This window comes from Mobula birostris, chromosome 1 (genome assembly GCF_030028105.1).
Source record: "Mobula birostris isolate sMobBir1 chromosome 1, sMobBir1.hap1, whole genome shotgun sequence".
Lineage (NCBI taxonomy): Eukaryota > Metazoa > Chordata > Chondrichthyes > Myliobatiformes > Myliobatidae > Mobula > Mobula birostris.
The window spans coordinates 202,514,021-202,528,275 of record NC_092370.1 but is presented as its reverse complement, the minus strand read 5'-3'; the positions used below and the strand labels follow the sequence as shown (position 1 = coordinate 202,528,275).

Here is a 14,255-nt window from a genome sequence, read left to right as displayed (position 1 = left end):
GAATGTTGTCTAATCAATTGTGAAACTTGGGACTTTTGGAGTTTCCCTGAGGCTTGTGGGGAAACCTGGTGTCACTTTACAATGCTGATGATGTGTTTTGCTTGCTCCGCCCGAGATTCAGTGAGAGACTCTTCTTGTCACTTAAGGTATCTGTAAACACAAGAGATTCTGCAGATGGTGGAAGTCCTGAGCAATGCACACAAGACGCTGGGGGAGCTCAGCAGGTCAGGCAGCAACTGTGGAAGGAATAAACCAGTCAAGATTTCAGGCGGAGACCCTTCCTCATGGTCTCAGCCTGAAACGTCAACTATTCCTTCCTCTTCACAGATTCTGCCTGACATGCTGAGCCATCCCGTGACGCTTTGCTGTAAAACTGTAGAGAATGTTTAGAATGTTTCTGCCACTTGAGCAATACAGCTTTTTAAAAAAAAGTTGGATGCAAAATATGGAACAGCCATCAATCATTCCTAGCCTATGGGTGGAATCCTTTCAGTGGTCAATATTTGCATGCATATTTGCATGTGTTGGGTGCGTAAATTACATCTGAGCGTAACTAAATCTTTAGTGTGTGCGCAGCTGATGCCTGTACTTTGAATTAGATCCTCTTTTTGTGTATGCTGGTCATTTATACGCAGGCTTTTGGGGTTGGGGATTGGACTGCTGCAGCATTCGTGGTCTCAGGGACTTAGGCTATATTTTTTGTGTGACCGTATTTTTGCTGTTGTCTTCTATATGTGCCTTTGGTACTGTACTGTGCTTTGCACCTGGGCCCTGGAGTAACACTGTTTTGTTTGGCTGTGTTTATGAACCTTATGTAGTGAAAACAAACAGCCTTCGATGCACAACTTACACACTATTAATTTAATATGTTAGAGGTCTGTGGACATCGCGAGCATTTACACAGAACTGGGTCTTAATGGGGAACTAAAGACTGCTACAGCCTTTACTATAGGACCAAGTTTGAGAGGGCATTGCAAGGTGCAGCTGGTGAGCATTGACGGGGAGAGGTTGGGGAGTAAAAGACAAGAGATAGGTTAATTTAGATATTTTTCAATAGAAGGGACTGAGGATAATGGATATGGTGGCTAGGACAGTCGTATTCTCCATCTGCAGGATGTGGGAGGTCAGTAATATTTCCAGCGTCTCTGGTGAGCGTGCCCTGCTGCAGCACCTGTCAAGCCGCATGGGACAACTGGAGCTGAAATGGTCTCGGTATGAACAAGTTGGTCACACTAAAGAATGCAGATGGGTGACTACCAGGAAAGGCAGTAGGTGCAGGGGACCCGTGTTCATTGCCCTCTCAAATATGTGTGCTATTTTGGATACTGTTGGGGAGATGTATCCTCTCAGAGGAAAGCAGTGGCTAAACTTGTGCCACCACAGTTGGCTCTGATTCATAATGGGGAGAGAAAAGTCTAGAGGAACAGTAGTGGGGCATTTGCTAGTAAGGAAAAAAAGCCAGGATGCTTCTGTGGCCAAGAGTGAGATTCGAGAGTGAAATGTTGTCCTTTGTGCGCTGGAGTCAGGGATGTCTCAGATCAGATACAAAACATTCTGAAGGGGGAGGGGGGAGAGCAACAGAGATGGGAGTACAAAGTGATGTCATGATGGAGGTAGAAAAAGAAATGTGGGCCTGCAAAACAAATTTAAGGAGTTAGGCAGAAGGTTAAAAATAGGCTTTCTTGGATTGTAATCTCAGGATTACTCCTGTGCCACACGCTAGATAAATAGAAATAGGAGGATATTGTCTCTCCCCAAAATCTGCCGCTAGCACACCAGTCCAAAAGCAAAAAAACCCTTTTAGCCTCCAGTCTCCATCCTATTTGCAATAGGATGGAGACTGGAAATAGTTTTCCTATTTCAGTAACTCCTTGAATATACTCTGGCCTTCCGATTCTATTTTAGCATAACTCTTTATCAGAATTCTTCCAGTTGTGTTTCTACCCCCTTTACATTACCAAAATAGCTTATTAAAAGCCATTAATGATTTCCTATGTGACAGTAACAAAGGAAATCTATACCATTTTTGTCCTTTTCAACCTGCTTGCAAGCAGTTATATAGCTGACCACAGCATCCTTCTCCAGTGTCTGTTCTGTGGGAAGACTCAAATGCCTTGATCCAGTCTAAATGCTGAATTATGTTAATGAATAAGCAGTGTTGGTTTTTCCCTTTTCTGTACCATTAAGCTCTGGATCCATCTACTGTCCCCTTTGTTTCTCGTCACCTTACGGGCCTGCACCCATCTGAAAGCAGTGCATCTAATCCCCAGTGTACACCCCAGATCTCCTTCCTTCAGCAGAAAGTATTTCTCAGTAAGTCAGGGGAAACTGAAACCATTGTCTTTGGTTCTCAGCGCAACCTCTGTTATTTTCTTTGACTTCTATCTAAAACTGAACTGGACAGTTGGTGGGCCTGAGGTGAGATTCATATGAACTTTCTCCAAGCCCACTTCTGCAATATTGACTTAGTCTCTGACCTCAGCTCATCCCTGCTCCAACACTTATCTGAGTAATTGTTACCCCCACCTTCGACTATTTCAAAGGTACATTTATTAACAAAGCATGTTTGCAATATTCAGCTCTGAGATTCTTCTTCTCCAGATAGCCATGAAATAAAGAAAAACCAAGCAAGTCAGTTCAGAGAGAAAGGGCATACTTAACCCTCCGCACAAAAGAAACATCAACCCCACAAATGCCTCTCCCCCTCACTCAAAAAAAAAACAGCAAGGAAGAACGGGTGACAACACAGAATATTAAGAACACAAGACTGAAACATTTCATAGTCCATAGTCCAAGACCATAAGCACTGAATCTTGGTAACATTCTCTGACATCATGGAGAGGGAGAGAGAGAGAGAGAAAAAAAAAAGAGGCCTATACCCTCTGAGCATAGTGCTAGGCCACACAGGCTTCACCGGCAGCAGAGACCTGGAATCTCCTCGGAGAGAGCAAAGTACTGGATCACGCAATCAACCTCCAAAGTGTAAATCACAGTCTCTAACTGTTTCAGAAACAGATTTAAGATGAAAAGCAGACATAAATGAAGTGAAATAAATAGTCTTGTGGTCTATCCAGAAGATGTTCACCAAGGGAGTGTCGTCCGCAAGTGCCACCTTGACTGGTTTGTCTTTGCGTTAGTCTCCACAAACTTGATGCATGGTGCCCACATCCAAACTGAGTCCAAGTCCTACTTGTTGAGTTCCTTGTTCACAGACATAATTTGGTCTCAAAATTAAAAATCTCATTCTTCATTTTAAAATCCCTGTGTGGCCTTGCTTTGTCTTTCCTCTGCAAATTTTTGCAGTGCTCTAACACATCAATATCATAATGCTATCCTAATTCTGAACTGATAATCATCCCCACAGTTAATCACTTCTTCAATTTCCAAGTTGGCAAACTGTAGCCCCTCCCTAATCCTCTACACCCTTTCTTTTGCTTTTCTTCTTTACAAAGATCCAAAGCCTTCATTCTTGATCAAGCTTTAGATCGTCTGTCTTAATATCTCAGGGTTGTATTTTCGTGATAATGCTCTGGTGAAGTGCCTTTGATGTTAATAAACACTAACTGTTGATAAAATGTAGGTATAAAATACCAATTAAAATATGCACTAATACCAATGGGATGAAATATAGCCAAGCCAATTTATGTGACAAACAAAAAAATCTTCTATTAATATCTACTTATACAGTAAAATGCTTGTATTTCTACCAAAGCATATTATAAAAAAATAAGTAGGTATAAAGTTTAACCTAAGCATTACAGTAATCAGATCCATGTTTTAAGCAAATATTTTGCACGTTGCAATCTCTTCCTTACTCAGAACTGGAATAGCCAGTAATGTTATCATTTGTCTGTCTTAACCAAGTTCATGAAGTGGATTGCAGTGTATCCAATTGTACTGCTTTGTATGAGTCAGTCAGCAGAGGTTAGTGGGTGCTGACATAAATACGCAGGTGATTACATCTTGAAGAAAACAATGAAAGAAAGGATTTGTGATCATACACCGCTTCAGGTCGTCATTTTGTAAACTTGGCATTGGAGTGACTTTTACAAAGTAGCCAGAGAAAAGCATATGGAAATTCAGTAGCATCCACTTCCTTCAAAGTTACAAGAAAGCATGTTGTACTTTAGATTTTACTGTAACATTTAGAGACATTTTTTCCCAACTTTACTTTAGGTGGGATATTTGAAAAAAGTTACACTGCTGCAATGGCTTCTTGGGCTAGGAGCATACTTTATACTTCACTGATTATGTGAATGTGACGTGTTGTTAAAATGCTGCTTACCACATTCTTTGGCAGCATACTCATTTCCTTTGAGTTAAAGACCGAATAATATCTTGTACAGAAGAGATTCTGCAGATGCTGGATATCTTGAGCAATGCACACACAATGCTGGAGGAACTCAGCAAGTCAGGCAGTATCTATGGAAGGGAATAAACAGTTGATATTTTAGGCCAAGGCCCTTCATCAGGTCTGGAAAGAAAGGGAACAGAAGCCAGGATAAGGAGGTTTGACGTGCAGTCCTCTTTTATTGTCATTTAGTAATACATGCATTAAGAAATGATACAATATTTCCTCCGGTGTGATATCACAAAATACAGGACAGACCAAGACTGAAAAAACTGACAAAACCACATAATTATAACATATAGTTACAACAGTACAACAATACCATAACTTGATGAGGAAGTCCATGAGCACAGTAAAAGTTCAAAGTCTCTCAAATGTCCCACATCTCTCAGAGACGGGAGAAGGAAGAAAAACTCTCCATGCCATGCCTGACCACAATCTGTCTCTGAGTGATCCGAAAACTTCGAGCCTCCAAATCGGCTCTCCAACACCGAGTACTGAGCCCCATCTCTGTCCAAACGATTCGACCTCAATCTCGGTCACCAACAGCAGGCAAAGCTGGGGATTTTGAGGCCTACCCTTTGGAAGATTCCCGACCACGCAGTGAACGAGCATTTCAGAAATTTCTCCAGATGTTCCTCTGTGCTTTCACGGCCCTCTCCATCAAATCAGAATTGTCCACGGCCCCTATTTAAAGGATATGATATCAGTTTTCACCAGAGGGCTGCGCACACGCAGCGCGCTGCTCCCTCTCCTCCCGCCGTTTGGGAAGGGGGGCGGTTTGAAAATATACAAGCTGGTAGGTGATAGGTGAGACCAGATGATGGGGAAGCTGGGTAGATGGGGAAAACAGAATAGATGGAAGAGGTAAAGGGCTAAAGAAAGGGGAATCTCATAGGAGAGGGCAGTGATTGTGGAAGAAAATGGAGGAGGAGGACAACCAGAAGGAGGTGATGGGCAGGTGAGGAGAAGAGACAAGATGAGAGGGTAAGCAGAATAAGGAATGGAAAAAAGGAGGGGGGATGAGGAAGAAATCACTGAAAATTGGAGAAGTTAGTCTTCATGCCATCATGTTAGAGACTACCCAGATGGAATATAATGTGTTGTACCTCCAGCCTGAGTTTGGCCTCATGGCAGTAGAGAAGTCCACGGATAGATGTGTCAGAATGGGAATGGGAAGCTAAGTTGAAATAGGTAGCCGCCAGGAGATCCTACTTTTACAGTAGACAGAGTACCAGATGCAGTAAATGACCTTGGCAGACTTGCAGGTAAAGAGTTGCCTCACCTGGAGGGACTACTTAGGGCCTGAATGGTGATGAGGGTGGAAATGTAGGGGCAGGTGTAGCATTCGGCATTACTATTTCAGAGTGCCTTTCAAAGAAAGCACATCAGCGCCTCTCCTTTCTTAGAAGTTTGCGAAGATTTTGACTTTACTATAGATGTAGTATGTTGGAGAGTGTGTTGACTGGTTACATCAAGGCCTGGTATGGAACCACCAATGCCCTTTTACAAAAAAGCCTACTAAAAGTAGTGGATACAGCTAGTCGATATGGGTAAAGCCCTTCCCACCATTGAGCACGCTTATACAGAGCACTGTCACAGGAAAGCATATTCTCCTCTTGCTGCTGCCACCAGGAAGAAAGTGCAGGAGCCTTAGGACTCTCGCCACCTGGTTCAGGAGCAGTTATTACCCCTCAGCCTTCAAGTTCTTGAACCGAATGGGATAACTTTAGTCACTCTATCACTGAAATGTTCCCACAACCAACCGATGGACCCACTTTCAAGGACTCTTCGTTCCATCTTCTTGATACTTGTTGCTTATTTATTCTAATTATTATTTTTTTTTGTATTTGTAGAGGTTTTTTTTACATTGTTTGTTGTCCACCATGTTAGCTGTGGTCGTTAATTGATACTATTGTGTTTCTTGTATTTACTGTGATTGCCCGCAAATAAATGAATCTCAGGTTGTATATGGTGACATGTATGTATTTTGAATATAAATTTACTTTGAACTTTGGTCATCCTTGCAAGGATATCTTTGTCTAATTCTTTGCTTTCCTGTTTTTGTTTTTGAAATTCCTTAACATAGCAATGTTTTGAGATGTTAAAAGTATTAATATAATGACCTTGTGCAGGGCTAGGGTCGTGCCCTCACATCTTACAAAGGCTTGTCAGTTGTGATTGCAAAATTATGCAGATGATATAGCTGAACAAATATGGAAACAACTGGAAAATCTGGCAAACATGTTCGTTCTTGATTGCTGTATTGTATGCACTGCGGAGAAAATGAAACTATTTTCTAATTTTGTAATCAAGTTTCATTGTAGAGCTTTAGGCATAGAAGAAATATATTGTGGGAGAAAAAGAGGCTGTTTTTGGTTATTTGCCTGGAGGGACAGCTGTTCATTTTATTGCATTAGGCATTGTGCCATTTTCTACTCTGGAAATATAGAATTGGTCTTTAGGCATTTTTGGTGCATTAATTGGTTACTGTAATTAGTGCTGATGGTCTGTAGGAGGTCACAAAAATATCGCAAACTTGGGACCTGCATGCTTTAAGAAATTGTTATCTGTGTTGCTTCCTGTTAAGACCAATAAAATAATGTATATTGCAGTGTAAGCTGGGGCAGGAACCATGGTCCCATTCCATTGAATGGGATTGTGCCTGTTTGAAAATCAGGATAATTGAAGAGAAAGGGGGGCTTATTTTACATCTTTTAACATTTTGTTATAATTTTAAAATATTTTTAATTAAATTAACACTTCTTACTAGTCTACTTGAAATTATTTACTCCTGTTTTGACTATCTCTGAAAACCTGTACTTCACGTGACAGCTGCTTTATAGGCAGACAGCATTAGTGCCCTTAAAGAGTTGTGTCCATGGCAGCTTGTGGCTGAAAAAAAGGTAATGGGATATAAGAGGAGTAATCATGCAGGGCCTCCTGGGGGTCTGACTATTGGAGTGTCAAAGGGTCATTCCCAATGTTCAATAAGTTGGTGCACTGAGTCACAGATGGAGAGATCTGTGAACGATGCTTATCAGTTTACAGGTCTTTACAAAAGGGGCTGGCAATGAGTTTACAAAACGAAAACCAGAAGGTTTTTATCCACGTTTTAAAAACTAGGTCCCAGGGATCATATAGGGCACTACATTCAGCATAATATACTGACTGTACTGAAGAATTTTATGATTGTGAATTGTGAACTTTTAATCCATTTTTTTCAAGTAATTGAATAAGCCATGTATTTGCTAATATTATCACATGTGGCAGGTGCAATGATAAAATTACTATGGATATAAATATGAATTGTAATAATGATTATTACTAATAATCTTTTCTCGGGCTTCAAGCCAGGTAGAGATATCGATTATAACCAATGTTTTGATGACAAACTCTGTCATCTTCTTCGGGGATGATGCCTGGGCAAGTCTAGTCTGGTGGTATTTATATCCCTGTATTCCGTTTCTCCTGAATGGTTAGTCCTCATCCATTCAGGTTTCTACTGTTCCATCATGTTTACAGTTGAATTCCAGATGCCAATGGCTTTTGGAACAAGCTAGTAAGAGAAGCCATTAAAATGAAACTACTGGAAAAGAATTTTAAGAAAGATGATGGTCTCACTCGAAGTAAGAACAAACCGTGGCAAACAGGGGGGGAGAGCGAAAACCTGATTAGATGAGGACTGACCAATCAGGAGGGACGGAATACAGGGGTATAAATACCACCAGACTAGACTTGCCCAGGCATCAGCTCTGAAGAAGATGGCAGAGTTTGTCTTTAAAATGTTGGTTATAATTGATACCTTTACCTGGCTTGAAGCCCAAGAACAGTTTATTCATCATATACTCCGGTAAAGCACTAGATCCTTTTTCAATAATTATTAACTTTTCATCCTTTTTGTTTTTGACAGTTTGTTGTCTTTTGCACATTGGTTGTTTGTCCTATTTGGGGGGGGGGGTGGGTGGGATCGTTCATTGATTCTGTTGTGTGTCTTGTATTTACTGTGAATGCACACAAGAAAATGAATCTCGGGGTTGTATAAGGTGACATATATGTACTTTGTTAATAAGTTTACTTGGAACTTTTGAACTTTGAAGTGCAGCATTTAGCTTTACGGTACCGGGGCTCATTTCCCGCCACTGTCTGCAAGGATATTGTGTGTTCTCGCTGTGACCGTATGGGCTAGGTCTGGGTGCTCCAGTTTCCTTCCATGTTCCGAACACATACATTTATGGTTAATTAGTTGGCATGCTGTGTTGGCACTGGAAACATGGCGACACTTGCAGGCTGTGCACCGTCATCACTGATCTGATTTGATGCAAACAATGGGTTTCACTCTATATTTCAGTGTACAAGTGACAGATAAAACTGATCTCTAAAAGTGGTGGCCCGCTTTCCCAATGGACAAGGCTTAAACTGGAAAGTACATGTCAAATCACAGGAACAGAATGCTTTCGAATCAAAGATTAACTTTATTTGCCATTAGTTTGGAACTTGCTACGGTGTGTTGGCCAGGGTGCAACATGCACCAGAAAAGCAGCATTAGAAAGAAAGAATTATATATAATTATTTGCAGTATGTAGACATAAAAAACACGTGAGAAGGTACAGTTTCTAGCAACTCCCCCCCCCCCCCCCCCCCCCCAAAATCGCCTGTCAGATCTTAAGTTCTGTGCCACTAAACAACTGAGCTTACAGGTTGGAAGGTTCTTTTTAAAAGTTGCTTGCAATTAAAGGCATTCATTCTAAAGCCAGCTGTGATGCTCCATCAAGCATTAGGCCCTTGGGGGATATCAATGTATTTGATCCCAAGTGTCCAAATCAGGAGAACACTTTGCTTCTACATGCCTCTCCTTTTTCAGCCATTCTCTTGGTAAATTCATAATATTGCCATCTAAAGTAGTAAGGTTTAGAAGTTCTGATTATAAACTTTCAAGATACTGATGTGTTTGTTAAAGCATACTTGTATCATAATAGTGGAATTGGTCTTTCTGTGTGTTGTACAATTATTTTATGACAAGCCTCAAAAGAATGAATATGAGCCTCCAATCATGAACCATCCAAACAATTAGGTAACTTTGCATTTAAATCAACAGTTCTGTCTCAGCTTGCCAGAGAACTATTCTGATTACTGTGTAGCGAGTGACTGGCTTCTCTTTGATAACGTATAACTTTTTTTTATCCTCCAGCTGCAGTGAGTGTTATGACACATGCAGAGTTGCCCTGCCCCTTGCGAGCTTATGATGAAGAGAATTTGCTTGTGACCATCTCTCATTACAGTTCAATGGTCTGACCTGTAATGTGAAAGATCCCTGGGGCACCTGGGAAAACCATCTGACAGCCTGCTTGGCGTGATGAGCAAGTTCACCTTTCAGAACAACAAAGTAATGCAGGACCGCCGGAGTGTTTGTGTCTTCCTCCCGAACGATGAAGCCCTCAACATTATTGTGAATGTAGGTTTTGTCCACTTTTCTTCCAACTGATATTGTTCCTTAAATCAACAGCTTAGACCTTTAGCGTGAAAGGGAAGAGCTGCACAATATTTCAGCACACTGTAGTTCTATATTGTTTACCCCATTTGCTACTTTATTTAGCCCATTATACTCTGAAATATCAAAGTAAAAATGAGCTGTGTATTTATATTTTTTGCCACTTGTTTGAACTTTGAATTTTGCCTAATGATTGTGAACAAACCATGCATCCTCTGTTTCACTAAAAGGCAGTGTTATCTAGCATTAAATGACATTTCTAAGCTGTTTATTTCCATAGAAAATATTTTAATTGGTTGAGGGTTATATTCCTCCTCTTAAAATATTTTAAGATGAATCAGACTATAAGATTATAGGGGCAGAATTAGGCCACTCAGCCCATTGAGTTTGCATGGCCCATTCGATCATGGCTAATTTACTATCCCCCTCCATCCCACTCTCCTGCCTTCTCTCTGCAACCTTTGACACCCTTATTAACCATGAACCTATCAACCTCCACTCTAAATATTCCTAATGACTTGGCCTCCATGGCTGTCTATGGTAATAATTTTATTTAATTTTAATTATGGAAGTGTTTCATATGCCAATTACAAAATTGATGGACAAAAGCTTAATCTATTAATAAAATTTGTGTCAATTTCCACTTTTTTCTGAGAATGCATCATTGTAGGGCTGAAAGCAAGTTCACAGTTGAAGGATCTACCATGGAAGGGATGGTGTTGACTTTAATATTTCATGTAAAAAAAACACATTAATATAATATTCTGTGTTTGAGATTTCAATTAATAAGAAATTAGTGAATCTTGATGCTAGAAAACTGGCTTTGCTAAATTCCTTTCCAAAATTTCATGTTTTTTTTTCTAGGTTAAAGCGTTATGCCAGGAATTATTTGTTCAAGTGTGCGACCTTCTAAGGCTGAAAGACTGTCATCTTTTTGGGCTCAGTGTCATACAAAGTAAGTGAGACAAAAGAATAATTTCAGTATCCCTAATAATGTCATTCAACAACATCAGCAATGTAAATCCCTTTTTGGAATAGTATTCAATGCCACATTTTTATTCATATCCACATTTTTCATATTGTTATATGTGATATCTTCTTACAGTTTTACTAGGCTGGAGCCTTTGTCTTTTCTTCCTTTAGTCCAGGCATCCCCAGCCTCAGGGCCACGAACCCCTTCGATAATGGTAAGCCTCCATGGCATAAAAACGGTTGGGAACCCCTGCTTTTGAAGTAGTGTAATTTAATCATCACTGACGTATTCAGTAGCAGTTTAAGCAGGTCACTTCACCAGGGCATGAGACCCGCCTGCAACCGGTCGAAGCAGTGTACTGGGGTGTGGCTGCTGTCCCATGCAAACAGCTACTTGGATCTACGAGTGGGAACTGAGTGTCTGGTGGAGACCAAAGTTTAGTGAGCTGCCCCAGAATAGGCACAACAAGCCCCTTCACCAGAGGTGCTACTCCTCCTGGACACCCCATACACTGTAGTGTACAGCGGATGAGTTCCTCCATTGACAGCTATTAGGATCTAATGCACAGTTTTATAGTACTATAGTAGAATTGGTACTGTTCTAATTTGTCCTGTATTTAATTTTCTATACATAATTTGTTACTCAGCTAAACAGTAGTTTGTCTTTTTTATACCTTTTTAACTATTTCCCTGGAACTTTGGTTAGTTGGGCAGGTACTTAATTGGGCCAAAACATACTGGTTCTGATATGTCCCAATTAACCAGAATCCACTGTACATCACAAACAGCAGAGGTCCCAGCACAGATCCCTGTGGAACACTGCTAGTTGCAGACAAAACACAGAATGGTGTGCTTGAATCCTTGATGATGCAGTGTCAGATCTGGTTTATTTCTGTTCCTAATGTAAATTACTTGTTCAGGTCACACTTGAGCATTTTGCAAACAGTTGGAGAACGTTGCAGAGTGTAAGAATTCAGTTCAGTATTGTGTGGCTGCAGTGACAACCTTGCATAGGTTCCGTTACTGGGCTACTTTGGGAACATGTGCAAAGAAAATTGTATTATGCTAAAAGAAGCACGCAGTTGAGAATTTTGTGAATTTGAATCCTCTATTTGTACATTAACTTTGATAATTAGTTGGGATTCTGACCTGTTTATAATGCGATGATTATGATGCACGAAAAATTGTGTGCATAAAGCCTCTCAAGATTGGCTGCAGTATTAAATAAGAAAGGATACATTTATTTAGCTAATAGAAAATCGCAAATTTACATATGTTAATTAAATTTTAGGAAGAATCACTATAATTTTTCAGAACTGCTTGGTGTAAAAGTATTGGCCAGGCTACTGTTATATCTACACAGTTTTAGTGGTGTGCCTATGCACTTATTTAAGGTGGTTTATAAATGAAGTTGTGATCATGGTGAATTTTTATAGCTTATCCATTCTTGTCAGAGCATGGAATTCTGGCAGTATAGCAAGAAAAGTCAAGTGAGTAAGGTAACTGAGGCCAACCTCCATTGATCTTTGGGGCGCCATGGTAGTCTAGTGGTCAGTGTGACACGATTACCACACGGGGCATCAGAGTTCAATTCCGGAGTCATCTGTAAGCCAGTTCGTACGTTTCTTTACGTGTGTGCATGGGTTTCCTCCAGGTGTTCCAGTTTCCTCCCAGAGTCCAAAGACTACTGATTAGTAGGTTAATTCGTCATTGTAAATTGTACTGTGATCAGGGTAGGGTTAAATTGGTGGGTTGCTGACTGGCACGGCTCAAAGGGCCGGAAGGGCCTGTTTGTGCTGTATCTCTCTAAATAAACAAACAGAACACGATCAGGCTGGCTCTGTGGGAGTCTGAGGAACTTCCAACCGAGTTTCCTCTTTGTACTCTGTCCAGGCTAATGAACTTCATGAATAAGGCTGTAAGTATACTGGACATTGAACAGAATCTTCAAAAATAAACTGCACATAAGAAAAAATCGTGCAAGAAAGAATGTTGATATCATTCACATGATCAGACGGGGGTGGGGGGGGGAAGAATTAGTAACTATTTAAACAACTAAAGATCAAATGCTGTCCATTCCTAGTTAGTCATAGTCATACTTTATTGATCCTGAGGGAAATTGGGTTTTGTTACAGTTGCACCAACCAAGAATAGAGTATAAATATAGAAATAAATATTACCATGGTCAGGATCCTCTATGATCCTGACTGCAGTTTACCACCAGCAGCTGACTATAATCAAGCACTTGAGATGCTGCATGATGCCATCACCAAATAAAAAACAGTCCATCCTGATGCATTTCATATTGTAGTTGGGGATTTCAGTCAAACATGCTTGAAGAAATCCCTGGCCAATCCCATGCCCGGACCACACTACAGGAAATCTGAACACTTGGCCGCCCTTCTACCTGCATATGAGCAGAGGCTTCAGAGATTAGGACAACACAGAGGAGTGGCTACCATAGTGCTTCGAGTTGGTGGGCTGGGCTGTGTTCAAGGTCTCATCAGAGGATCTGAACGACTACACCATATATGTCGCAGACTTTATAAAAACAGTCATAAACGAGTGCGTCCCCACAAAATTATTCAGAGTCTTCCCCAACCAGAAGCCTGGATGAACCATGAGATCCACAGTCTGCTGAGGGCCAGATCAGAGGCATTCAGGTCTGGTGACCAAGTAAGTTGCAAGAGGTCCAGGTACAATCTCTGGAAAGCCATCTCATGGGTGAAGTGACAGTTCATTAAATCAATGAAGGATATTCAACAGTTGTGGCAGGGCTTAGGAGTCCTTGTGCAGGATTCCCTAAAGGTTAACTTGTAGGTTGATTTGGTCGTGAGGAAGGCAAATGCAATTTTAGCATTCATTTTGAGATGACAAGGATTTAAGGCAGTGGTGAAACCTCACTTGGAGTATTGTGAGTAGTTTTGGGCCTCTTCTCTAAGAAAACTAACATTGGAGAGGGTTCTAAGGAGATTCATGAAAATGCTTCTGGGAATAAAAGGCTTATCATATGAGGAGCGTTTGATGGCTCTGGGCCTGTACTCACTGGAATTTAGAAGAATGAGGGGAGGATCTCATTGAAACCTATCGAATGTTGAAAGGCCTACATACAATGGATGTGGAGAGGATGTTTCCTATAGTGGGGGAGTCTACGACCAGAAGCCAATTAAGACAACATGCAATTAGAACGGAGGTGAGGAAGAATTTCTTTAGCCAGAGGGTGGTGAATCTGTGGAATTCATTGCCACAGGAGGCTTTGGAGACCAGGTCATTGGGTGTATTTAAGATGGAGGTTGATGGATTATTGATAAGTCATGGTGTGAAACACTACGGGGAGAAGGCTGGAGAATGGGGTTGAGAGGGAAATGGATCAGCCATGATGAAATGGTGGAGCAGACTCGATGGGCAAAAATGGTGTAATTCTGTTCTGATGTCTTATGG

General features: G+C 40.9%; 1 protein-coding gene across 2 annotated transcripts in view; it reads left to right on the top strand.

The window, feature by feature from the left end:
• The window catches only part of frmd6 (FERM domain containing 6), a 130,294-nt gene that overhangs the window by 39,618 nt on the left and 76,421 nt on the right, over nt 1–14,255 (top strand). For both annotated transcript variants that reach the window (XM_072269119.1, XM_072269127.1), the window contains exons 2-3: nt 9,543–9,806; nt 10,707–10,797. In XM_072269119.1, coding sequence (XP_072125220.1) covers nt 9,708–9,806; nt 10,707–10,797 — 190 coding nt within the window. In that variant the 5' untranslated portion in view covers nt 9,543–9,707. The remainder of the gene's footprint in view (nt 1–9,542; nt 9,807–10,706; nt 10,798–14,255) is intronic.